General features: G+C 42.4%; 1 protein-coding gene across 7 annotated transcripts; it reads right to left on the reverse strand.

Moving 5' to 3' along the window:
- Positions 1-27,662, reverse strand: shdb (Src homology 2 domain containing transforming protein D, b). Of its 7 annotated transcripts, XM_080876763.1 has the most exons (9): positions 24,781-25,004; positions 23,732-24,106; positions 21,938-22,088; positions 18,440-18,661; positions 7,400-7,477; positions 6,454-6,628; positions 4,743-4,862; positions 4,275-4,399; positions 1,968-2,139 (listed from the first exon to the last, which is right to left on the reverse strand). In XM_080876763.1, exons 2-9 carry the CDS (start codon positions 24,059-24,061, stop codon positions 2,114-2,116), a joined length of 1,227 nt encoding a protein of 408 aa, XP_080732889.1. In that variant the 5' UTR covers positions 24,062-24,106; positions 24,781-25,004; the 3' UTR covers positions 1,968-2,113. The 7 variants fall into 7 exon arrangements, with proteins under 7 accessions (XP_080732888.1, XP_080732886.1, XP_080732887.1 ...); XM_080876762.1 differs by lacking the exons at positions 4,275-4,399; positions 24,781-25,004 and adding an exon at positions 27,045-27,178 and having other exon boundaries at positions 1-2,139; XM_080876760.1 differs by lacking the exons at positions 4,275-4,399; positions 24,781-25,004 and adding an exon at positions 27,527-27,662 and having other exon boundaries at positions 2-2,139.
- Positions 27,663-27,696: the final 34 nt, after the last annotated feature.

Raw genomic sequence — 27,696 nt, forward strand, 5'->3', positions numbered from 1 at the left:
AGAAAATCAAAATGAGTAAGAAATTAAAAAAATGTTGCAAAGCAGAAATGAGATTTTTATTGTTTCCAAATCTTCTACATTTCCTCCCCAAGTCAGGAACCACTAATTGTGATTAAAAATGTACAAGACAACCCTTTAAAAACACTGATTTGATTACAGGGTAATGCAGAGGTTATAGAGTGCAACCTAACATCTTTCGCGCCTTTTTTAAATTTTCATTTTTATAGCCTTAAGAAACAATGATTGAAATTAATTTTCCTTTCGAATGTGTCTGGTAGAAACCATCCCTTTCCTAACAGGAGTTTTAAACCACACAGTCAGTGCTGTTACCAGACAGCAGCAATGAGACTCCATCCCATTTTGCAAACATCTAATTCATCTTCAAGAGGGCCTCTGGAACCAGCTTCCAGTTTGGATTCGGGAGACAGACACCATCTCTACTTTTAAGATTGGACTTAAAACTTTCCTTTTTGCTAAAGCATATAGTTGGGGCTGGACCAGGTGACCCTCAATCCTCCCTTAGTTATGCTGCAATAGGTGTAGGCTGCCGGGGGATTCCCATGATGCATTGAGTATTTCTTCTTCAGTCACCTTTCTCACTCACTATGTGTTAATAGACCTCTCTGCATTGAATCATAATTAACCTCTGTCTCTCTTCCACATCTTGTCTTTTATCCTGTCTTCCTTCTCTCACCCCAACCGGTCGTGGCAGATAGCCCCGCCCCTCCCTGAGCCTGGTTCTTCCTGTTAAAAGGGAGTTTTTGCTTCCCACTGTTGCCAAAGTGCTTGCTCATAGGGGGTCATATGATTGTTGGGTTTTTCTCTGTATGTATTAATGTAGGGTCTACCTTACAATATAAAGCGCCTTGAGGCGACTGTTGTTGTGATTTGGCGCTGTATAAATAAAATTGAATTTAATTGAATTGAACTGAATCTTCTACTAACAGCATGTAATGACTATGCCAGACAAAAATTGTGCAATATTCAATCAAATGTGATTTAATATAGCCAGTGTTCTTAATAATCCCAATTTGTTTTGGCTTTCAATATTTGATTCGCATCTCTTTCTACATATGAACCTTCTCCTCAGTTTCTGGGCTTATCTTATCTTTAAGTTAGTCAAAGACGAGACCAGCTTTTATAAACCCAGTATTGTCTTTCAAATGCAAGAAACAAGAGATAAAAGGTCAGTGAGCTCAAGGCAAATACAACACAGCTTCTCTTCGCTTATGAAGGAAAATCAACAACGTAACTCTGTCAAGCAAATCAATAGAAAACTGTACGGAACTGACTGGATGGAAATAAGCAAGACTTTATGTAGAAAAGCTTTTGGAATATAACTGCTGCTGGTAAAAACCTTTTACACTTGAAAATAGCATACTTGCAACATGGATTTTTCAATGTTTACAAAAGGGTTTCCCAAGCCTGAGGATGAAGAAGGAATCTAATCTGATACAGTAAAACTCAACTGACTGATTCTAGCAGAAATATGAAAAATCAGCACAATGGCTGCAAGGTTTTCACCTAACAACAGCAATATTTTACCAGTGTCGATGAGGTGTTAATGTGGAACAGCAATAATTTAATCTCAGTCTCCTGCTGGTCTTCGGTACATTCAGAATACACACTTTCTCCTCTTCGGAGCTCTGCAAACATCCACTGGAAAGAAATGCAATGAAATGAACGTTTTTTTTGTCCTTAAGTCAGCCTCGTTTGGATGAGAGAGAAAAGGTGCCTCAAGTTCAGGTACTGCATTTCACGTGAATCAGTCCCCAAGATGTTTCAGCTTGGCACGGGTACACAGCAGTGGTAGGTAAGATAAGCTCCTCATGTGTTGAATCATCAAAAGTCTTCCAGTCAAAATAGAGGAGAACGCTTTCACTCCACTGGGTAGATCCAGTCAAACATTCATGTTTGAAGTGTCTGATCACTGAAAGGGCGCTCCAGGGCGGTCAGAGTGTCTGCACCAGCACTGGGAATAGCAAGGACAGGTGCTCAGCGCCTCTGATCGGGAGTTTGTGTGTGGTGTAAAAGTGGATGAGCTCTGGGATGGTGTCAAAGGGCGGGCTGTTCTGTCCCAGCACGTACTTGCCATCTTTACACTGGGTGAACTTCATGTGCATGAAACCTTGACAGCTCCTGTGAGAGTGAAAGCAGAACCGTAGATTGAGGACGGACATAAAAAGGAGAAAGAGCAAAAAAAAGAAGAGGGATGACATTAAATGTAGGGCACATAAAACACCATTCAGGCTTCCACACATTTTGTCACGTAATGACGGTGAAAGTGACAGGCCAGATTTATGCTCACGCCTTTTTTTCCTTTCGCTTTGAGGACACAATTTTAACCAACATTTAACACCATGTCACAAATTAGGAAGGAAGTGACATTATGATGGATGGATAAGCGGTGTTTTAACACATGGTAGAGAAACACAAAGTCAGAGGGAGAGCGAGAAAGATGAATGCTCCAGACTGTGAAAGTGGCTCCGCTCACAGGACCACACCTCCCCTTTAAAATCGGTGCAGCGCGACAGGACTTCCCCTTTAAGAGCCAGCCAGCCAGCCATGATGTATGTCTAATTATAGAAGCGGAGGGAAAGACAAGGGCTGAAACCGGTCACCATAATTATCATTGTTCAAGTAAACCAAATTAAATTTTGAAGAGCAGTGAAACCAAAAGCACTCACTGCAACTATAAACAGCCAAACAACCGGCAGTATGTAACGTCCCACTGGTTTCCTGAGCACCAGAGCCAGACGCTTCATCATGTCAGAGCTCAGAGTTGACAGCGTGTTTCCATCCAGTCCTGTATGTTTGGGGATTCTTTGTACTAAATGGTAGATTACAACCTACCAGTTCTTGTGCATATTACATGTTGGTTTAAACCTAGCAGGCCTGCCTACTTCAGTGCTGACTCACTTTGACACGGCTTCCTCCTGTCTCCATTAAAACATCCTTAATCAGTCACTGCTTCTATTGTTCACATTTCTGTGTAATCTTAGAATAGCGTAGGTGGGGTTCACATTTTCCAAGGACAGATAAGAGCAATGGCCGAAAATAAACCCACCCCAAAACATACAGATAATGCATTTTTTGATCAAATGTAGGTAGTACTGCTTGTTATTACACAAAGAATCTTTCTGAAGGTTCTATTGTTGGTATTAAATTTAAAAAAAAAAAAAGCCTACCAATCAGCCAAAACACCCTGATAAAGATTAAACTGATACATCTTCATAGAAGGACAGTTTTCTCCCTTATTTCAATAGTTTAGTCTTATTTCAGTAGCTTAGTCTACCTTTTCTAGCTATGGTACTGGCACAAGATCAGCCAGTTTAGTTAAACCACTGCACTAGATGGTAAAACCCAAAGGATTATGAAGATACACATACCTGAGTTGGGCTTTTACAGATTTTAAGGGTTCAAATTAGTATTAGGAGAAAAAAAAAAACCAGACTCTGGGGGTCACAACAACAAGTTATAAATCTCTGTAAAATCAAACATGCAGATTCATCCATTGTGGTAACCCTTTTGGGAATAAGGTGGCATCTGAAAGCACTTTATCTTTTTTTTTTAATCTTTAAAGTCAGTTCTTCTTAACAAAGCTTTTTTTTGTATTCATCAGGTTGCTTGTCTTTTTGGTGTCTTTTAGTGATGTATGTCAGTAGATCTCAGGATCATATTGCTTTAGCTCAGGGGTGCCCAATCCCAGTCCTCGAGAGCTACCGTCCTGCAGCTTTTAGATGCATCCCTACTCCAACACAGCTGAATCAAATGGTTTGGTTACCTCTTCAGCATGCCATCGTGTTTGGCAAAGGCCTGATAACAAGCCATTCATTTGATTCAGCTGTGTTGGAGTAGGGATGCATCTAAAAGCTGCAGGATAGTAGCTCTCGAGGACTGGGATTGGGCAGCCCTGCTTTAGCTGGACCCTGAAGGTTGACTTCAGTGAAGGCCAGCTTCTTTATGGTTCAAAGAGTTTCTGGATATATGACTTCTCCTGCACATTTTCCAGCTGTTGAACCATTACCAGTACTGACCTTGTTGCTGGAGAAAAATGTGCGTGTGTGTGTCACATCCATCTTCTCATGTAAATGAGTAATGCATGAGCTTGTTTATATGTCAGCACAACACGGTGACACACTGTGCCTCCCTCTCCCCTCACGCTCCTCTTCCCTCTCTCCTCTCTCTGCCTAATTTGCTGTGTCCCACAGAAGGTAATTCATATTCATTAGTGATTATGTGGAGGATGATGTGTGCACTGAAGTGTGCTCTACCTGGCTGATTACCACTTAGAAGGCCCGCTGGGGCCGTGAAGGAAGGCCACAGAGAGAACCCAAGGTTGGTGTGAGGACAGACCGCTGATGGGAGAATGGTGGTGAGGCCAGGACAATGGATCATGCTAGTAATTACAAGGGAGAGATTTGACCAGATAAGCAGTATTGTGCCCTGCAAATGAGTATCGGGAGGAGAATCAGTGTGGCAGTGATCTTAAGTGGAGGTGATGGTAAAGGGAAGGGAGGGGGAGAGAAGGGGGAGAGACAGATGGAGCGGTGTGGGAGACTGCAATATAATATCAGTAGCTCAGGTGGTGACACACACATACTTTCCACACACTCCTCCTACCACACTTGGCAAGAAAAAAAGAGAAAGATGCAATTAAACTGTATAGCTGTTCATCTGAAAGGGTGCTCAGGTGTTATGCTGCCTGTTGTTGCGTGTGCATGCATGCGTGTGTTTCTTACCGAAGAGAGAGGGAGTAGTCCGAGCGGTTGGCCTGACTGTTCCTCACCAAGTAGCTACACTCTTTACACAGTGTAAGCAGCGACTCCGCTTCCGAACGTGACAGCGAGCCGTGGTACCATCTGAGCAAACGCATAAAGACATGACAAGGCATGAGGGGAAAAAAGCCAAAACCAATAAACAAAAAAAGGGTCAGTTTTACACCTTTGGGAACAGATGTTGACATGTGTTATAAAAATATATTGTAAGATTGACCCCGGTACGTGCAGCAGCAGTCTTTGGTACAATGTGGACCCGAGAGTAAAGTTTTTCCTTCTTTCTTCATTTTTTTTTTTATTATTACAAAAAATGTAATGATGACAAACTCAGAGCACCACACATTTTACTTTCCTAGCTCTAAAATGTCAACAAGCCAGGATGCCTGCTAGCAGGTTGTGGGATCACACAAATTAAATCCATCCTCAGTGGGACACAGATATCTGAAGCAAAGTTCGCTGCAATTCATCCAACAGCTGAGCACTTAAAACTGCAAATGCCAAACCCATCAGTTCTTTCTCTTGGCTAGCATGAATGTCCAGACAGAATTTTATTGCAGTGCATCACTCACTGCTGAAAACCTTCAGTGTGAACATAAGCGTTGGACAGACTGATAGTGCAAAGTGCAAAGAATCTTTGGAGTGTCATTAAAAGGGGGGGGGGGGGGGGGGGGGGGGCTACAAAAAAAAAGGATATTGCAATATCCATTTCTATAACGATGAGCTTTTATTAGGAGATGTCTGAGCAAGGGGTGCTGTATGTTACAGACTGACAGAGATGCTGTTTTCTCGCGGAGGAAACCACAAAGCTCAAAACAGCCTCTAAGAGATCATCAGGGAGTAATGGAGCGTAATAATCAACACCATCCTCATGTGAATGTGTACAAAGGTTCAGGCTTGTGAGAGCAACCCAGAGTGTTGCATGTGTGTTTGAATGTGTATCTGTGCTTAAGGGGTGTGTGTGCTTGGATTTCATTAGTAAAACGACCCTTAATGTGCGCAGAAACAGCACATAAATTACACCAATGATGTCTGAAATTAAGACTAAAGTAAATGTGTGTTTTTAATGTTCTGACTTAATTAGCTCTCGTTCTAACCTTACTCAGTCCTGTAAGGTCTGATGAGTGCTGCTTAGCCGAAACACATAATCGTTTCACTTTAATGTGCCCAAGCCCTTAATAGATCAAAGCAGTGCAATCAGACAAGCTTTGGCTTTTTTTATTTTATTTTTTTCGTGGGACCTACAATCCCCCAATTTCAAAACCACTTTTATAGGGATGCCTTAGGTATGCGCATAGCAGCAAAGCATATATGTTTGTAGACTTTTCTTGTTAATTTACAACACATGAATCTGCGTTATGAAGCACCTGGTTTGATTCTACATCTGAACATCCAACTCTTCAATGTACTTGGAGTGATCTGTGTTTGAACACTGAATCATTCACTGCATTGCCCGTACAGTTTGATGCCTGTAGAAATGTCTTTATCCTGTGTTACAGTGAATGTAAATGAAGTGACAGCATCTAGGGCACTCAGTCATTTCCTGTCAGAAGTAACTGAACATCAGAGCATGCAGGCCTCTTAATCTGATTAAAACCTGACTAGTATGGCCCATACTGATAAACAGAAACTGATGATGCTGACTTTCTATGGGTTTCAAAAAAGACAGCATACATACACCTGCTTTTCCAGAGGCAGAGTAGGGTCCACTCTCTCCCCCACCATTGTGAGGCCTTCGTGGGGCATTCGAAACTTCATTCCCCCTCCCGCCAGCGGACTGGATCTGGGCCCCAGGGGACGCAACCGCTCTGTTGGCGATGAGGAGCGATCCCACTCTGTATTATCAAACTGCACTGTTGGCAGGCGGGGACAGAAAGAGTGAGTCATGTTATTTACACAGCAATATTATCAAAAGGGATTAAGCCTCTCAGCCAGACTAGGGTAAACATCAGACATCGGGCTACTGCAAAGCTGCGCATGCGGCATAGGCCTCATGGGTGGGTCACACTACAGGACAGCACGTCGGGGTCCAACAGTGACAAAACTATCAGCAGTATTATCACAATTACCACGATCGGTGGGTTTGTAAGATTAGGGGGGCAGCGGAATGCAGGAATTTAGCGTCTTCTCTGCTTCCTTCTCGCACATGTCTTTGTTTGCAGTAGACAATGCAGATTACTCGATGTTGACTGTACCAATACTACTTTGGAGCAAATTACAGAGACTGAAGTGTTATTTACCCCTTTTCTGCCTGAATTTTGTGAAATTGAACCTAGTGAACTTGTAATTAAACATTAAGTGCACCACAGCACTACTAAGTACCCTGACATGAACACAGCCGACATCCTCGTTTATGGGGAGCTTTTCATGCATGGTTGATGCACGAGGGGAATGCGGTAAGAAGGGAGTGCTTACATCCCCCAACACCACATCCAACAGTTACAACAGGCAGGGACAGATGCAGGTGCTGCAGATGCAGGCCGCTGGTGGCTCAGAGTGGAGGCAGAGCAGATGCAGGACAACAGCTTGGGTCATATAGGTCAGGGCGACTGCATGTTTCAGTGCTTGGGTTGAAGAAGGAAAGTAGGGGAAGGGGGCTGTTGGTGTTCAGGGTGAGAGGTCACCTTGTTCTTTGGTGGGGTGCTCCTCCTCCAGCTGACCCACAGGGGCAGGCCAAGGCAACTCCGCCAACTCCCTCATTTCTAATAAAAGGCGGGAGCAGGGAGGAGGCAAGAGAAAAAGGAGTGAGAAAACAACAGATGGGTTTAAGCAAAGTTAAGCATGAAAAAACAGACAAGTGAGGAAAATGGTGATGATTAAGGAGTGAAAGTGAACTTGGGTGCAAGATTTTAGAGTGAAGAGAAGTGAGAAGTCGACGTGACAAAGAAAAAAAGAAAGAGGAAGCTGAGAGTAGGAGAGAAGACGTGTCAAATGAGAGATATGTAGTGCCATTCAGTGCAGTTAACTAAACCTAGGCAGAAGGGGAGAAGTGATATACTGTACCTTCTCTCTCCTCTTTCTCCACACACGTGAACAAACATAGCGTAGTGTTTCACAGCCAATATTTAAAGTAATTTATTGTGGAAGAGAAGACTAAAGAAAGCAAAGAAAATGAAACAGAGAGAGCAGGAGATGTCATGCGTGGGTTATTTATCTCTATAAGTTCATCTTAAGAAACTGTCCCTTAGCATTAGATGTAATGAAAACAAGGATTTCATATGCAAGACAACCCACAGCGCAGCGTGACAGAGAAACTGTGACGCGTGGGGACGAAACATGCTCCATTTACCTTCGTACCTACAGCGAAAAAGCTACTGAAGGTGCACTCCGAGGCAGATCTGAAAATAGCTCATTATATACCATGGCAGGCGACCATCTAATGTAACAGTCATTACCGCAGCCTTACACACACAGACACACAAGGAGACACACGTACATTATGCATCTTTCCAGCTTCACACTGTGCATTCAGCTCCTGCTCACCGCAAAAACGGATTACAAAACAAATAAAAGGGAAAGAGGGGTGACATCTTAATGAGCCGACAAATCCAAAGACCCCCTAGGCCCACGACATCAAAGGCCATTTGAATGGGCGTTTGGAAAGAGACCCGGGCTGTACATACATGCCTCTCTCCCTCCCTGGTTAATTATTGAACAGGCAGACATACTCCGCCACTTTCTCTGGCTCTCGGTGAATTATTGATGCATGGCGCAGTACAATGGCCCCATCTGGAGCGGGCCGCACCTCCGCTCAAGCCAGGATTAAAGTGTGGCCTGGCACCCCTCAATGGGAGACACGCACGCAAACACAGGTCCATACGCACACATGCACACATTTAACCTGAAACCCCGAAAACGCTGCCACTGCAACACTCTGCTGCCTGTCAGCTCACCTCCACATCACATTTCACACCTCTAATTCTCAAGTAAAACTGAGAGGGATGTGTGGAACGAGAGGAAGGTTTAACATCAGAAGCACACAAAAGCAAGTGAAGGGTAACAAGAAGAGAGAAAGAGAAATTGGAGACAGCTGAGACAATTTATTAGAGATCAAAAATGTGCTCAGCCATCTGAGTTAGAGATAACCTCAGCTAGTGGCGTGTTACAGGAGGAGAAAAGTCCATCAAGCTTCCTCATTTTTACTCCTATTGTTTGTCTGGTATTCTTGAATCTTAATTGCGCTCGCTCATCAAAAAACTGACTTAAAAATTAAATAATTCTTGAAAGACTGAAGTGGTTCAGCTGTTTATCCCGTCTCACATCATTTGTAGATTTTTGCTTTAATAGAAAAACGACTCATCTTTAACTGAATCCGACTGAATATTTTTAACAACACACTGGTTTCAAGGTGTTTTACTTAATTTATTTATTGATCGCACAACTTCTATTTAGACACCTCATGTTACTGCACTAGCCTTGATTATCACCAAGAACAAGCCTGAGAGTACGAAACCTTCAAAAACTGGCGAAATATTCGTAGTCAGACAAATACAAACACCAGACAAGTAAGATGCTGGGAAATCTGCAAAAAGTTAACACTGACTTACTAATATTGGGGGGGGGGGGGGCATTATTTATGTAAGGCGTGAAAAGTACTGGGGGAAAAATAAAGCGACTGAATCAGCAGCAACAACAGTCTGGGAACCCTTACTGCTCCTTAAATATCAGGTTACATTCACGTATTAAATAATAACTGCTCAGAAAGTAACTGAAACTGTCAGACAGAAGACAGATTTTGTGACTGTGTAACTTGTGCTGTGACCTTTGCACACATGCTACAAAGACTACAACAGCCCATCTGTAACAGGGAGGGCTGCACCCGTATATCAAAGGTGGTATTTTGTGGTAGAGCATCAAACACTTCATGAGGACACGATATGAGACTCACTTAATTTATTGAAGGGCTGTAATACAAGAGCTTTGATGGACATCTTTTTTTTTTGTTTTTTTTAGTTTAAAGAAACAAAAGAAAAAAACAGATTATCTTTGCGATCCAAATGCATTTCTCTTCTGGAAAAGACTGAGCAGAAGCATTACAACACAAACCACAGAGCTCCTCCATTTAATAACAAAAGACTGAATCCCAAGCAAGCACACACACACAGACACACACACACTTATTCAAATTCACACACTCACAGCATGTCACTGATTTACTACCAGGGAACATCTGTTTTCCATTCACTCCTAATGGAACCTGTGGGTCTGTCATCCACAGAAAGTTCATCGATACAAAACAATGAGAATAATGGTTTACAGACAAATGCGCGCCCACATCAATAAACAAAGGCAATCTTTTTCATTTGTAAAGTAAATAATGTCTATGCAAAAAAAAGAGTGTTTTTTTATCCATTTTTAACCCAGATAATGAAGCAGGTAACAGCCATTTGTGGCCTGCCAAGATCTCCTGTTGCCGAAAATACCTGCTGACAATTACCAGAAATGATCTGAGGGGGAGGGAAATGAGAGTAGGTTTGACTCTGCGTGTTGCACAGAGGACACATCTCCTCATGTGATGGATAAGTAACTTTTCAAGTGCACCAGCTGTTTTCTGTGTCCTCATAATTAAGGGAGAGCAGACAAAGACAATATAACAGCATCATTAGGGTCCAGTAATGAAGACAGCTGTTTTTCCAAATACCTCTGGCATCACAGCGTGTCTCTACACACAAAGACCTTCTGCTGGACACAAAGACGCCAGTAAGATTTATAATTATCACCTTATACCAGAAAAATGTATATTCAAACAAGTTCCCTTTCTATAACAACTCCTTACCCATCGTTTCTTTCTTCATTTTACAGACCTACATTATATCCATGTCCCTCTGGATTTATAGTGCTCTCCGTCTTTTTTTTCCTCCATGCTGAGCATTCCTCCTTCTTCATCACTACTCCTTCACCCGTTTCCCCCTTTAACTGGGACATTGTCTTTCTTTTCAGGCTACCTTGATCGTCTCTTTTCTTGCCCTACTCTACTTCTGTTATCTCTCGTACAGGCCAGTGAAGAAGAGACACAAAAGAAATGTCTTTTCATTAATGCCAGTCAAGGTTTAGGCTGAAGGAGGGAAAAGGGAAAGACGGAAGGCGGGCAGAGTCTATTGTGTGAGTAAATTGATGAAGAGACTGGTCAGATGCCCCCAGGGCCTGCTTAGAGATACAGAGAGCAGCATCAATCCAGAAATGGAAATCTCATTTGCTGTTTCCTTTTTTCCCCTCACACACACACACAAACACACACACAGGTTACTGTATAGACACACACACACAAACAAACATGCAGACACACACGCGCATGTTCAGGGTAGCCCTGGGAACCTTGCCTTGTCAGAGTACATGCATCAAGATAAAGCCTATACGCACACCCCATTTGTCATGGTGTCTTTGCAAGCTTTGCACAAAAAAGCATCTACTTTGGTAATCATGAACACTTTAAACCGCCCTTCAGCATCTGGCTTACGGTGCCATTTAGTTAAGAGAAGGATTTGAACTATTCATCTGTATATTTTCTTGGACAACCTGCAAAGCAATTGCCTGCAGATAAAAGGTCATACAGCTGTGATCAAAAGTTTTCATACACATTTACATTTGAAAAACGAGGACTGGATGCACAGGTTTGAGCTAATTCTTTTCCTAATCCACACATGTTCAAAAGTATACATACAGGCTCAAATATACACAAACACAATCACTTAAATCTGTTAACAAGTTATACTCGTTCTACAAGGTTTACCTTGACAAGGCCATGGCTTATTAACATCATTAATAACATCATCATTGACTACAACTGGTAGTTTCTCTTAAGCAGGATATGCTTGTGAGGGCTCATTGGATTGCCATTGTTCTGAGCATTGGCCAAAGTTCAAGGAACTCAGTGAAGATCTAAGAAGGAAAATTTTAAGATGAGATTTCTAGGATCGGTTAGGATGTTTAGCAACACACCAGAAACCACCAAGGTTCAACCCTGATGAACTGGAAAGTGTTGGAACACCGGCAGTCACTGTCCACACTGACGTCTGTTGCACATCACCATGGACTGAGAAAGTACTGACCAAGAAAAAGGCCCTGCCCTAAGACGGACACCCCCTAGCTTAACTTAAATTTGCAGCTACTCACATATTCAAGCCAAAAGCCTTCTGGAGGAAAGTTTTATGATTAAATGAGAAAAAAAAAACAGAGCTATTTGTCTACAATAACAAAATGTTTGCAGTAGTAAAGTAGAAGCTTTCAAACCTAAAAGCACTATAACAACAATCATGCATGGTGGTGGTACCATCATATTCTGGGGCTTGGACATAACTGTGTGTTCCAATAGTAAAATGATACCAAACAAACATTTTTTAATGAATAAAGTAGGCTAACATAAACAATCCAGACAGACCTTCCCAAAGCCCCAACCTGAACCCTATTAAAAAATTGTGGATTATTTTTCAAAGCATGGTCCGTACCAGGAAACCAGCCAATTTAAATGAACTCTTCCATTTCTGCCAAGAAGAATAATTAAATATTCAGCTAGAATCACGCACACTGTTGTCTTTATCTTTAACCTCCTAGGACCTGGGCCCTATTTCAGGAAGCCGGTTTAGTGCAAAGTCTGACTAAGTATACCCTGAGTTAATGAAAACTCTGGTTTTTCGGTTTCACAAAGCGAGTTCAGCTGAAGCCTGAGTGAGTCACTATGACGACACACTCCGTGAAGCTAACCTGACCCCTAGCAGGTTTACTACAACTAACCCTGACTGTCCCCGCCTCTTTGTCGGAAACCTGACAGTAGGAAGTGTCAGACATGGCGTGTCCCTTCCTTGAAGAGCCAGTAGATCTTGAAGCCCAAATTCTCCGCAGAGCTCTCCGCCGGGAGAGAGTGATCAGAGCGCGTATCGACATTTTATCATTACCTGATGATTTCCTGTGCGAACGTTACCGTTTCTCAGCACAATCAATAAGTTATTTGAATAACATCCTCAGGCCATATATTGCGCATGTGACACATCGCGGACATGCGCTCAGTCCATTACATATTCTTTGTACCGCACTCCGTTTCTTTGCAAACGGGAGCTTTCTGTACAATATTGGTGACGCTGAGCACGTTTCCAAGGCTACCGTCTGTCGGGCAGTCAGGAATGTTACAGTAGCACTGAAACGTCTCCTGCACTCGTTTGTGGTGTTCCCCGGTCACAGACCCACAAGATTTATCAAAGAGGGATGCCACAAAATTGCAGGTATCAGGATGAACAAAACTTAATTCATGATGTGGTGATATTTGAACTACTACTTAAATGTTACATTTATTCTCACGGTTCCCAGGCGTGATTGGCTGTACAGATGGCACTCGCATTCCAATCATTGCTCCTTCAGTAAATGAAGGAGACTATGTGAACAGGAAGTCTTTCCACAGCATTAATGTACAGGTACATAGTTCCCTGTAGCATTTCAAACTAACAAATTATTTCATTATAGTAATGGATGCTAATTTGTGTTCTCTGCACTGTGAAGATCATATGTGATGCTGCCAACATTATCACAAATGTGGAAGCCAACTGCTCAGCCTCTGTGAGTGGTGGTGGTGGAGGACCCCCACCTGTTTTTCAGGCCTCCGCTTTTTTTCTGTTGGCTATAACGGGTCACATTTGAGAATATAGAGTAAGCAAATATGTACTTGTAATGTGCTCAGATAATTTCAATAAGTGCTTACAGAAAGAAAATTAATGTAGCCTCTAACTGCAATTGATTTACATGGGACAAACAGACCAAGCACTATGGCTCATAATACAATTACACCTTACCTGTTTGGACTATATTTTTATATTTCATTTTTACTTGCTGCCAGGAACGTTTGGGGCCTGTTGGGTTGCACCTGCGCTCAAATCACATCACAAAATAAAATGTATGAAATAAAAAATAAAATAAAATATAATAAAATAACGTGTTAAATGGGTGGAAATCCCTAGATCAGTGTTTAAATTAACACTCACGCATTGACTCTGTCGGCAATGTTTTGCCATGCATGCTCCCTTTCTTTTGTAGCTGAGGCTGTGTTACTTTTGTCCCGCAAAATTTGCATGTTATCGCCCACCCCCGTGACATCACGCTCCAAAGCCCTATACTGCCATCAGAATTTCGGCCTCATGCGCTGTAAAATACATTGACCGCGCCTTCTTTCCCTCCGTCTCCATGGTGACTCGCTTAATCTGTGCTCCACTAATCAGGGCTTTATGTATCCTCGTGCGCGCGCTTAACTTGGGGTTAAAGCAACTCCACGTTGATTGAACTAATTGTTATCAGCCTTTCTGAAACCGAATATTCCGAGTTGGACAGTTCGGGGTTACTCAACCCTGAGTATCGTTTTTCACTCTGAGTTTTCTAAACCGGCTTCCTGAAATAGGGCCCTGGTGTCCAAATATGTGGGCATCACATTTGGGGTTGTCTAGACCAAAATACTAAATTTTGCTCTATAAGGGCCTGATGTCCACTTACGAGGACATTATGCTGCCAATGTTCTATCAAAATTTAAAACGAATGTCCTCATATGTGGATCTCATTTTTCTCAGAAACAAAAATCTGGTAAAAAAGAAAAAAAATCTGGTAATTCTTTGTTTTTACATTCATCAAGCAATTCTCCGCTAGCACAACCTACTTTTTAAATGCATCAGTACTAAGAGCTAAATCCTAGCAGCACCATGATAACATGCTTACAGAAATAATACTGCTAGAGTAATCCATCGCTGCACGTAAAACACAAACCAAAGCATATCAAAATTCTGACCTGATGATGTATGAAAAGTTAACGAATCATCAAAACAGTTTGGGAAATGCGAAAGTATAAACCAAAATTCACAGCAATCACCTAGTTATCAAAACATTTGACTAAAAAAACCCAAAAATGCTAATTGCACAATGGAAATGGAAGAAGAGCCATCAAAAGTCAAACATAAAAGTCACCAGTATGAATCTGCTGCTCCGGTGAATAATACCTTGCCACAATGCAGGGTTTTTAAACTATGGTACATTTACCAGTGCTATACTTGCACAGGCTGCAAAATCCCTACTGCAACAGAAGTGGAAATTTCACCTTCTTTTTAGCCTGAAATAAGCTAATTTATGTATATTTAATGCACTGTATTTAAAAAGAAAAATGCACTATAGATTCATAACTATTTCACTTTAATGTATTTTTGTGCTGCAAGACTTATTCTGAAGCTAGACCCAAATAAGCCCTGAATTCACCACCACCTTGCTTTTAGGATGCAAAATATTCATAATGAGCAGCTTCTGTGTATGGGGAGGTGCAGTCCTTTGGTGGTGCCTAATGAGCAGCTGCACAGGAACAAGTGGAGGATAAGTGCTTTGCTCAATGGCACCATAATAGTAATCACTAGGGGTGGCAATGTTATTCATTCAGCTTCCCTTTTCCAGATTTCCAGCTGATTTGTGCCTCTCTCATCATGTGCCCACTCTTTCAGACTTCACACAGCCATCACTGGCATCACATGGCTCAAAGCTATTGTCGTGGACTATAAAATACAAAAACATGAAATACCTTATACGCCCACTCATCTGTTCATTAAGTGTGGCCATCGGAGAACTAATAAGACTGTGCCTTTCATTAGCTCACTAATAATGCTGAATGGCTGCAGGGCCAATCTCTCACTGCTGGACCGTCTATTAACTTCCAGGAATTAATGACTGCTGTAATTTGAGCTGGATGGTAGTAACTAGTGACAGCTTTCTAACGTTGCAATTAAAACCCACTGGGCTGAGAGAGGCCTGTCATGTCCGACTCCTCGGGCACTGACAGGCTCAACCTCACAGCACTGGCTGATATGGACCTGGCAACCAACGGAAAATAAGTACAATGCTTTGGAGGCAAGCTTATTTTTGATAATATATGAAATACAGCTACAGCGTTCAATATTCATCCATGTGATTACATGTAACCACGGATAAGCTGTGAAAATCACAATCAGAGAAGCTTTCGCATGAATGCAGTGCAGACAGATCCACACACAATATGCAACAGCAATCCTCCCAACTCCCCCACAGCCACACACTCATCTGTGCCAACAGCACGCAACACCCTTGAATTAGGTGCATGGTGATAATCAGAGCTGGGAAACCTAGTAGAAACTCTATTTTATGTGTGTGTGTATATTTGTGCATGTGAGTGGGTGATGATGTAGGGATGCTGGCAGATAGCATCCCCCTCCCCGCTGCCCCCTTCAGCAGGTTATCTGAGTGAGTATGTCACATCCGCAGGGACGAAGGGCTGAGGGGACAGCCCTGTCACGGCTGCTGTGTATGTGTGAGCCTGCGTTAGTGGATGACTGATTGCACCCCGCTACAATGGCCCTGACTCTCCTTCCTCCACACCTCGCCATAGCTCCCGACCATTAATACCCCTCACCGCCCCTCCCCGCAGAGGCACTGGGACTCCAAAAAACATCCAGTGAGGTGCCACCAAACATACCATAACCTTGGATGTCCCTTCCTATTACGCTCCAGCTAGCATTCTCTCCGTTTTCATCTCTCTTTGGATCTTTCTTACTCTCTTACCTAGTTCTCGTGTCATTTTTTCCCCTTCTTTACATCCCTCTATTTCTCTGACCTCCCCATCTCTCCCCATCCTTGCAAGTGGGCCATGCCTAGCAACGCTGAGAGGGCCTGGGAATATGGATTAAAGTGAGAATGGAAAATACTGTTTGTGTGTTTACACTTCAGTGCTTTGCTGTGCTCAGACAGACAGCACGCCAGCTCAGAGTGCTGACTCCAAATGAAAAAAACAAGGGGTCAGACGACTCGAGCTGCACAAGCGTTTTCCTCCACTGCGTTCTCTAATGGTGCTGTAAGCGCTCCTCTGCAGGAGTGCACGGTGTATGTGGCAACAGGAAGAAAAGCTGAAGAGGAAGTAAATGACAGATAAAGCAGGAATAAATGCTAAGTAGGTGAAAAGTGATATTAGCTTTTAAATGAACTGCCATGCACCTCTTTGAAATCACTCTCAAATAGGTTACCGTGTCTTTTCATTGCTCCTCTGCGTAGCGCAATTTGGGCATGAACACAGTGTGCATGGATATGATTCTGAAAGTGTGTATGTGTCTGACAATGGTGTACTGACCATGACTCTCCTATTAGCACTAGATCAGTCACGCACATGTAGGCATGTAATTAACTGAGAAGAGGGGGATGGGGTGGTGGGCATACACACCAGGGAAAGAGAAGGGAGGAGAGTGGTATTGGAGGGGAGTGAGGACAAGGCAAGTTGATTTATTATCCCATCACCTTGACCTTGGTGACTTGGAGATGCAGCTCAATTAGACTGGCTTGGCCTGGCAATGCCTTGCACTGATCCACTCCTAAATCATCTATCAGTCCTACTGTGTTTCGCTTTACCCCTAAGTCTCTTTCATTCCCAGTTCATTCTTTCCCTCCAACTTGACTCCTTATATGGAACATAACGAGATGTGAGACATGAACTACACAGCTTTAGCAAATGGGAAAAATGACACGCTATGTCAATTTTTGAAGACATACTGTAGCTAATATGACAATGTTGATCTTTATCCGTCTCTTCTTGACAACTATTCCTTTTCCCCCCATACGGACACAGAAGAAACCATTATTGGTTTTAATGATCACTTCATAGATTAAGTCCACGGTCAGTCACATGTGTGACAGCAAGAAATCAATATTCACCAGAAAGCATTTAAACATTAAAAGAGAGGCTTTTCGTCATTTGAAATGAGAGTGAAAGTCAGAGCCCTCGCTATTTCCAGGGAAAAAGGGTTGGAGATGTAATGACTGGGTGGGGTTGAGGGGGTGTAATAACTATATTAAAGGTCAAGAGAGTTAGACGATTATTTCGCCATGTAGTATCAGCAGTAGGGGTTGTCTGTGTGCTCCTAGGAGTGCTCTGACCTTTAAAAACAGAACATTTGAATCCTGATTTTAACCATCTTGACATATTCTACAGATTTTTTTTTTTTAAAAAAAGCTAAAACTAAATTTGAAAAACTAAACATGCCTCATGGATCAGACTAACATCACACCATCTGGTTTCAAGAACTCTCGTCTGATAGGCATTCACAGGTTTACTCCGAGGTACTTTTAACAGAATAGAGAACTGCCAATATGTGGGCACTTTTCTTTGCAAATAACCTGTTATTATGTGAGACTGCATTGACTAAAGCAGTTTCACACATTCACTGCAACCCCAAACCTTTCTATATATATATTACCTGATGGAGTGCCGATGAGAATGCAAATGTTCAAATGCCCCCGTGTGAGAATAACACGTGTAATTGTCCAGTAAAATAATAGTGAGTGAGTGGGCATCATGCGTCCTGCATGCTCTATCCAGGCAACAGCCTCATTTAAATTAAACAGGACATTATCAGCAGTGAGCAGCGCCTCTGAAGTGAATCATGTCCTGTTTTGTGTGACATGTGAAAAAGGAAAACTTTCATCTGTTTCTCTTAACACTGACTGAAGGGAAATGGTGTGATTCACCGCTTCTTCATAAATTACTACCTAATTAGGCAGTATAACTATAAAACAAAGCGCAGTTCAGAGTCTCCATTGCTTACATTTTGTGGGAAATGCATTAAATAACCTATAATCTGGAAAATATTGACAAAGGTTTAAAAAAGCACTACAGTTAGTTTTCTAACTACCTGCAAAAGCTTTAGAGATGTTGTCCTTTTTCCATTCCCAGGGTTGGTCATATTCATCAGCCGGTCTCTCGTCATCTTGCGGCAGTCTGCTGCTCTCCTTGCCCTCTTCTTGAGCTTCTCCATACACCAAACCCAGACACTGGCCTCGGATGTCTTCATAGGGGGTGTCATAGAGCTGCAGCCCTCCACGCGCCTGTCCTCCTCCTGGGTTACGCTGCAGCTCTGTCACGTCAGATCCAAAAGAACACAAGTTCATACATCGCCACGAACATATACATGCAAAAATATGTCTGTTGCATCGCGTTTAACCAGTCTGAAAGAAAACAGATAACATTACAAAATATTATCTGACACAGATGACGTTCCCCTATGCTAATATTATTCTGAGCTAAAAAATTTAAACGAAGCCTGTTGAGCTCTGCCTCGACTAGAATTAGGGGAAAGAGACAAATTATGTTTGCACAGCTTGCTGTGAGCTCAGAATCTCATATGGGGGGGCTTAATGATGCCTTGGGGTAGATGCTGAGCAGCAACACAGTAGACAGCCCACCACCCCTCCTCTTGTCCAACCTGAATCCCAGTAGCAATCTTGCACAGCTCAACACAGCATCCGCAATTCCCTGTTAACATTTTCATTACCTTCTCTGCGGGTTTTCAACCAACAAATGCTACTTGGCACCTGCAACTGTTATGTGGAGTCAAACGTGGCCATGAGATAAAAGGCTTTAAGGTTATTGATGCAACCAAGAGGTGAAAATCTGATTTCCAAATGCATCAGTGAGAGCCTCTATGCTGCAGCAATACCAATCAGCAATGGCTTTTTATATGTAGACCTCAGAAATGTGCCCGCTTTAAAAAAACAAAGTAGTGTTAGTAGTGAAAATGAGAGGAAAAAATAGAAGAGCAGACATTTCTGTGCACACATCTGGTTGTTTTGTAAGGAAGAGTAGATGGAAAGGTTTGCTTTCGAAAGGCAGAGAAAAACTTTAACCTTCACACAGCAAGATACAGTTATTGGGCGGTCTTGTAATCACCATGGTGACCAAGTGGTGGGCCCCTCGGGAAAGACCCAGAGGTAATGGAGATGAGGGTGGAGGGCAAATCGTAAAAGAGAAGGAGCAAGGCAGAGAAGCGAGGGAAAGAGGAGGAGAGGATGTGGTGGAGCCGTAGGAAAAGGAAGGGGAAAGGGAAGCAATGAGGAAACAAGAGGAGGACGCGAGAGAAAGGCAAGGAAGGGCGGAGGGAGGATTGGGGTCTGTCAGTGTTTGATGTTAAGTCATTGAGACAGAAGCACAGCGGGGCTGTATGCTGCTCTACCTGCGCTGGGAACCCGTGGTGCCGTGGCAGCCTGGAGATGGAAAAGATGAAGGTCGGGAGATAAAAACCGACATGAAGGAAATAAAATGATAAATTCACAGAAAACACGATGGAGAAAAACACAAGCAGGGGGTGGGGTGGCGGGAGTAAGAAAACAGCAATTTGACAGAGTGACAGACACTGGAGATAGAAGGGAATGACGACAGGAAGTCTGCTGAGTGTTTAGGCATGCAGACGTGTTGGGAGACCAATCTTTTATCCCCACGAGCACAATTTAAGAATCACGACGAAGCTGCTTAAGAAGAGTAAGCATTAAAGATCTTTACTACTAAAAAGTACCGTTTTCAGGACAGTCTTTGTGTGAGATCATTAAAATTCTGATTGCGCACCTGATTTTGCTGCTTTGCTGTTCTTTAGCGGGAAACAGCAGATTTAGACAGACAGAGGGACAGACAAAAGCAGGCAGACAGACAGCCCAGGAGTGACAGACTCAATGCAATGTCAGTGAAAGAAATTTTACAATGGCCTCCCAAATGCTGCGCCATCACCACTGCACATCTAATCTCTCCAATAGCTCCATCCAGCTGAACCACAAAACAATTTCTCCAGCATTTCTTGGTTTAGGCGAAGGAAGGGATGCACCATGCACTTATCCATGATATTATGAATTTCACGTGATGACTAAAAGGGCAGCACAAGTGACGGCGGAGAAAGGACAGGGCACAAAATTCGGTAACGGACAGATTAGAGTGACAGCCAATGACTCCCCTCAGGGCCGGGGAGAGCCCTTGAGATGAAGTGAGATAGAGAAATGGAGAGAGAGGAGGGGGCAGGCTTTCACACTAAATGACTAGGACAGATGAGGGAGAGAGAGGGGCTAAAGGGGCAGACAGAGATGTTATAGAAGGAGAGACAAATGGAAAACGATAGATGTGAGCTAGACGATGTGGGAGAAAATAATCACAGAGGTGGGGAGGGGTTCAAGACTGTATCGTGGCTAGACTCTTTAAAGGGACTTTTCGTGAGGCTGAGAACTGACACAGCTGGCTGCTAAAATACTCTGGGATGGTCTGTTACAAGGCTCAAGGTGGTGAATAAATGTAGCAATTAAATAACATATTATACGATATTTATACTGAACTACAGAGAAAAGGATTGTTATATTGGTCTTCTGGTTTTGTTCAGTAAAGGGAGAGCTGACAAATTACATATCGGTGATTTTGTTACTTGCATTTACATGTAAGAGCTGCGTATATTAAGAATGACAATTTTACTTTTATAGCAACTTTAAAACCAGTGTTTGCAAAGTGCAGCAATGTGAACGAGAAAGAGTAACAAAAATGAGAGAAAATTTAAAAAAGGGAAAGTTAAAGCAACATTATGTTATAGAAACAATCATGCAAGAATAAAAACTTCACAAGTCTATAAAAATGTGCTTCAGGAAGTAAAACGGCACTTATTCCACAAGCTTTATACTTTGGGCGCCTCCAAGCTGGAGGGCACAGTCTTGACTATGAATGACCCGAGGGCTGAGAAGCAGCTCGATGGAGGTAATGGTTTGGCTGTGTAGCTTGGAAACAGACCAAGAAATACTTTAAAAATTATCATAAAATCTTTCTAATCAGGATGTTTAGTAAGCCACAGATGAACCCAGCATCCCTGTACAACAGACAGTTACAGTGGTTCACTGGTTCAGTTATATTTGTATTTTTCATAGCAGGTTTCTGCGTTCTGGACGAGGTTTCTGGCACCAAAGTGCAAAACAACAAAGCTTTATTCAAGCAGCCATCACTCACATGAACGAGTCATCCTACAGGCTGTCCTACATGACGTTGTGCAAATTTGGTATTATTATTTATTTCTTAGTATTTTGTATTATGTCTGTACTTGTACTCAAAATGTGCATGTGAAGATGGATGACGTACTACTGCAGACCAAATCTACCTCTGGGTACAAATAAAGTAACCTGAACCTAAAATGTACAAGGAGCTAATGAAGAGAAGATACCATTAAGGTGACGTAATGCCATCTGCTAAAATCAGTAACACATCCAGCTGTTGTATTCTGAAGCTGCAGGAAAGAGGGTGACATTTAGATGAAAAAGGCCAAGGATGAGAAAAAAAATTAAAATCTGTGGCAAAACTGGGACTGGTTAGATTAGGGTGTTAAGGGCCCCCTGACCTGTTATGACCCTTTGGGCCTCATAGGGCTCCATATAGCCGTTGTTTTCACAGGGAACAGGTCGAAGATCTGGGTCTGGTCGGTGGTTCAGTCGAGCATCAAATGGGTCCGAATAATCTGTGTCTCCAGCCAACGGAGCGGACGGCACCACCTAAAGGACAAAACAAACTTCCTCATGAAAGAGAAGATTTACACAACTTTAACTTGACCCTCTGGAAAGAAAATGCTGACTCAGTATAATGAGTCACATTTTCAAAAGGAGCTAGAAGTCCAGCGACAGGCTATAATTAGTTGGACTTTTATCCATCATTTCTGGAGTTGCACATCAAACGAGCCAATCCTAGAAAACAAGAGTTTTTTGGATAATTGGGAATCACAGTCTCCATGTTAATGCCAAAAAAGTAAGGAGTGCTGCACAGAAAGATCCCCACTCAATGGCATGCTAAATAGGTGTTTGCTCACAAACAAATACACATGTACGGCATTACCGTGTATACTATATTTAGCAGCTAATCAAGGCAGTTAACTCTTGAATCCCTTGAAGGAAACATACTGCATCTTTCTTGTCACATTAAATGAATAAACAACACAGTGAGAAATCATCCTATCTTAGCACGACCCAGTTTTTGGCTGAAGGTAGAGAAGAGGAGATTAAAGAGGGAAATGTCCAGTTGGTGGCATTTGTTCTTTCTTACAAGCACAGGAGGAAAACAGTTGTAATCTGGCACAGTGACAGCTACATAGGAAAGCATATGGTCGCACATGCATCTACAAACCCATGCGCACGCACAATGTTCTTTGTCTGTCACTCTCTGACAAAGGAAATCACTGTAGCGAGACTTGCTGGCCAATTTCAAGATAAACACATCCACGCCCTGGTAAAATTACATCCTAATCCCATGTTGATTCTGTAACAGGTTATCTATCAATGCACAGGAATCTGCAATGTTAATTAGAGTGCGGATGTTCCCACAGACCATGGGAAATTAATGAGAACAGAAGAAGAGTGGGGCAGAGAGGGGAGCTATTGACTTCAGTTAAGACTGCTACTTCAAGCCACTTCAGGACATTTGCACTTGTAGCATTTTCCATGAGTGGAGTCATAGATTTAACTGCAGTGATGAAAAGCCGGAAATATTCCATAACTTATTCAACATATGTTGCCGAGTTGATGTGTACACCATACTGCTGTAAGATTTTTATTTTTTTCTTCAGTCGTTCTGTTAACATCTGCCTTTTTTTTGTAATTCTCAGTAGCTTTTCTACAGCACAATATGCAGCGCACGCAGCCAAGAGAGCAATACAGTCCTGATGACCCAAACAGCGCCAAAGAATAAATTTCAGCTCCCTTTGGCCCTTGACATATCACCATACACCATACAGTATATGGTTCCTAACATCTGCTCATGTGGAGGTCTCTCTCAGCTTGCAAAACCAAACCACATCTATTATTTATAGGACATAAACTCAGGGGACTGTGACCCTCTCTGATTCAATGGTCCGCTCAAGCCATCAATAATTCTTTCTTCAATCTAAGGTAGTAAGATTATGTGTTGCATAGGACATATCATGATTTATGTAAACAACACATATTTCAGACACAAATTAAAGTCACTTGCTTATGGAGTCTGATCAATAAAACTGTCACAATGATGAAAATGGGATGAGAGAAGTGGGAGAGTTTCTTTCCTTCGCTAGCCTTCCGGTCATCCCTCTAGTTCTCAAGAGATAGGCCACATAAAAAGCTTGTCATCGCCTACATTTTTCCTTATATAGGTACAAAGAGAAACTCACGGGCTCTTGCTGATCCTCTAAAGAGATGGTGCTAAGTAGGATCTTGGTGCGTCCCAGTTCCTGTGAGTCCACTTTGATCAGTCTGTGTTTAGGAGACTTCACGTCCACACTGGATGACTTCATGGGAGACCCATAGACAGGTGTTGCAGGTTCAGAAGTTCCAGACTCTCCCCTGGATCTATTTTCTGAGTCCTCATAGGGATCTTCAAAATCGAGGTCTCTCTGGAGCCGATAGGCTTTGAGGATCTCGCTCTCTGTGTAGTCTGGTGTTGGAGGCTGTGGAGGCACCTTCTTGCCAAAGCTCAGATAGTCTTTTAACCACTTGGCCATTTCCACTCCAAATATGCCAGTGTGTGGTGAAGGGAGAGCAGGAGGCTGGAGGAGATAGACATGGACAGATAAAGGGTTATTGCTTTACCTTTTTTTCTTGTAAGGCTTTGTGAGCTATGTGCTGGATTTGCTTTGTGAGATTTTGTGCTTTTCTAAATGTGACAGGTCAATGATTAAAAATTAAATCTTTCAATTATAAAAAAAAAAACCCCGCGACGATAATAATCCACAGGTCCTGCTTCACTAACAATATTTGTGTAGGATTATCTCCCCCTGATCACAGAGCCACGATTTCGGTGCTTTTACATGCATTCGTGTGACATTAAACTACACCGACAGCTGGGCTTTACGCACTCCTTTTGTTTTACGCAGGGAGCAATAACGTCTGGCATCTGGACTTTGCCCAAGGCTGCAATTACATTTCACACCCCAGCAATAAAAGGCGACTCTAACGCGGTGATACAAAAGTAAAAGCAAAGTGTGGAAGAGAATATTAGAAATAGACGAGGAGTTAAATAAATATAAGTTGTTTTAAATTCTAACGATTTCACTTTTTGGAATTTGAGGAAAACAAATTAATAAGTTCAGTTTTGACCCAGTCTTATTTCAGAAAGCCGAAGATACGCGGATTTCCCTAAACTTCCCCTCAAAAGCAATGACCAAAACACTGAATTTAAACGCCAGAGCGAGCGCTGCGCTCCGAAAGCACATTCACTCACCCAGCCAATTCAGTCCTTCAGCCACTTTGGATGCTTAATTCCGCGTTTTTCCATCTCGATGACAACAAAACGACACCGACAAGTGTCAAAACCTTCTACTTCCACTTTTTATTCCACAAAAGCACAAGAAAAAAACCAAAACAAACAGTATCCTTTCTAACACAAGAGCCCTGAAATCCAGAAGAGTTCCTCCAACGACTGGCGGAAAATGCGCGAGTGACGAGACCGACTACAGCTCCGAGAGAAACTCAACCGAGCGATTAAAGGGGAGGTGCTTCATTCCCTGTGGAATATCATCCTACTCCCTTTCGCAGTCAGCCGACCGTTCATTCATTGAAATATCTGCACATCGCACATGCTTCAACAATAGCTGCATCCTCTTAAAGCGGTGCACGAGGAGCACAAATCAAAAACTGAATCTAGGAGCTGAAATAAAGAAAAAACAAAAAAAACACCTCGCACGAATGTCATCCAAACTTGTGCATTATTTATTCGCATGACATCATTGGACAATTTTAATGTTTCAGCGTCAGTCTAGGTAAGTTAAATGATTTTGCCTTTAACAACTGGGAACTTCAAACGCACTAATAGTACTGAAAATGTCATCTGCTTCCCACGCAGTTGACAACATGATCAGGGTTGTAGGGACCAAACAAAAGAAAGCCCTACCACACAAACAAGATGCCAAAAGGCATCAAGTCCCATCCACTCTGAGGAAAAACTTAAGGATGTTTGTGTTTCATCTTCTCTTTTCAATCCTTACTGACCTCTCTGAATGTGTTTCATCCTCTCACAAACGTCACATCATCCACTGCACAGGCAGGAAAATTGGATTGTGTGCAACAGCGGTTAAGGACCATCTAAGTCTGTTAAAAGACCGTAAATGCCTCTTTCTTTATGAGCTCACTTTCTCCCAGGGGTGAGAGAGAAAGGATGAGGTCAGCAAACTAGAATCCACCCCCACCACACTATCAGCACAGCCATCAACATTATCCCATCTAGCTTTTTACATCTCCGCCATTGTGCCTACTGAGTCTGTCTCCACCAGTGTTTACCAAGTACTGGCTCCATACCTAAAGAGGGTCAAGAGATCAAAAACATGGCTCCAGGTGTTTCTGAAAAAAATCTGAGTGCACTTTATTAGTGTGAATGCAAATCTTTGTGGGCCCTGCAGCTCAATTTAAATCAATTATAGCAGTGAAGCAGTAAATGTGAAGAAGGGATTCAATTTCACTAGCCACTAAATGCCTGCCATTATTCTTATTGGGGAAAAGAAAGTTTCCAGAGTTGAAAACAAAGTCTCATTGTGAGGTTTAAGTAGTCTGAGAATCAGTCGTTATCATATGGGCATTGTGCTAAAGATTTTATCTTATAGGAATTAGATCCATATATTTATTAACAAAAATATGCCGTCCCCACAAAATCATGTTATCAAATTACCTACAATCTTTTCTCCCAGATGACAACGGAAAAAAGCCATCTTTTGGTTGTCATTATTTCCTGGAGCTTTACTAGCTCCCGATATCTCTTCCCCTGCCCTTTCTTTTCCACCTTTGAATTTTTATCTCCTCTCATATCTTTCACTGTAGCTGTAATATCTCTTCTCTTCCCCCTCCCCTTAGTCACACCTTCCCCTTTTTTCATCTGCACAATCCCTTCAATCCAACACCTCCTCTAACCCCCTAGCGAGTACCATATTGAGGACACATCTAATTTTTTATTTCCATCCCGACCAGGGTGAAAGCCAGAACTCAAAGACAGAGACTAAGCAGTAGATGGAACAATCAGAGATGAACAGACATGCAAGCTGTCAGAGTGAGCAAGAGGAGGACACATGGAGAGCACAGAGGGGAGAAAAACTGAAATGGAAAATTTGGATCTCTCACCGACATGAAATCAGAGACAGTCAGACTGACAGGCACACAATCAGACAGGTAAATAGTGACTGCAGTTTTTTCCATGCAAAATAACCGCAGTTACATAACAGAAAAAGAAGCTCTGTATTTTTCTTTTCATAGAATTAATAAGGCTGCCTCATTATAACGGGCTAAATATAGAGGTGACATTTCCTCTGAACTCCAAGCTTCACTCAGATTTTGGCTTCAATGTGCTATCATTTATGAAATTTGACAAACACAAACATACTACAGGTTTCACACATACACAGTGATGCACACATATATCAAAGCCTTGAGTTTAATCTTAATGTCAGCATAAGCGTTTGCCTTGACAAAAGGAGATAGTGAGGGGGGTGCAAAGCAGACCTGTAGAAGCAGCGGATTTCCATAGCTTCATCTGCCTTGCATCGACTGCCCTCATTTGGTGGTTGGTGTGCATTGCATTCCATGTGCTCTTTAATAAGCATGAGCACACCAGTGTCCCACTTTAACCACAGCTAACTTACTTGTCAGTTACTTGCAGTTATGACAAAGAACAGAGCAACTGCAAACAAAAAAACAAAAATAAACCGCAGAGGCAGTAAAGCGAATCAGCCTAGTAAAACACACACTAGTCTTTACGTGGCACCTGTAATACAGTAACATTAAGGTAAATTCTATTTTCCCTCACCTCACTCTTTCTTATTACATAAAGGTGTTTGCTTCCGGGGTCGGGCCCTCCAGTGTTGCCATTGGTGAGGTTTACTTTCTGTGATTGGCTAAAATTTTCTAAACTGTGGAACTTTCCCACCGCTACCACTACCCGCAGAAAACAGCGACAAAACAACAAATCATATATGACGTAATACCTCGATAATGTCACCATCACCCTATGAAACGCCTGTGCTCGTCACTGCTTCTCTACGCTTCTTGAAACCACAACTTTTAGAACAAGTCTGCCTTTGGCTGGCTGTGCTGCACGCGACAGAACAAAGTTGCCATCCATCATCTCCAATCAAACGCTGATCCGGCGTTTCCT

Source organism: Rhamphochromis sp. 'chilingali', assembly GCF_963969265.1.
Source record: "Rhamphochromis sp. 'chilingali' genome assembly, chromosome: 3".
Lineage (NCBI taxonomy): Eukaryota > Metazoa > Chordata > Actinopteri > Cichliformes > Cichlidae > Rhamphochromis > Rhamphochromis sp. 'chilingali'.

Bases quoted from the DNA above. Each gene is read 5' to 3' on its own strand.
- shdb (XM_080876762.1), bottom strand. From the start codon at position 24,061: ATGGCCAAGTGGTTAAAAGACTATCTGAGCTTTGGCAAGAAGGTGCCT. The intron at 18,662-21,937 runs GTCAGGGGGCCC...CTGACGTGACAG, and splicing joins GGCCCAAAGGGTCATAACAG to AGCTGCAGCGTAACCCAGGA. The intron at 7,478-18,439 runs GTAGTTAGAAAA...GCCTTTTATTAG, and splicing joins CATCTCTAAAGCTTTTGCAG to AAATGAGGGAGTTGGCGGAG.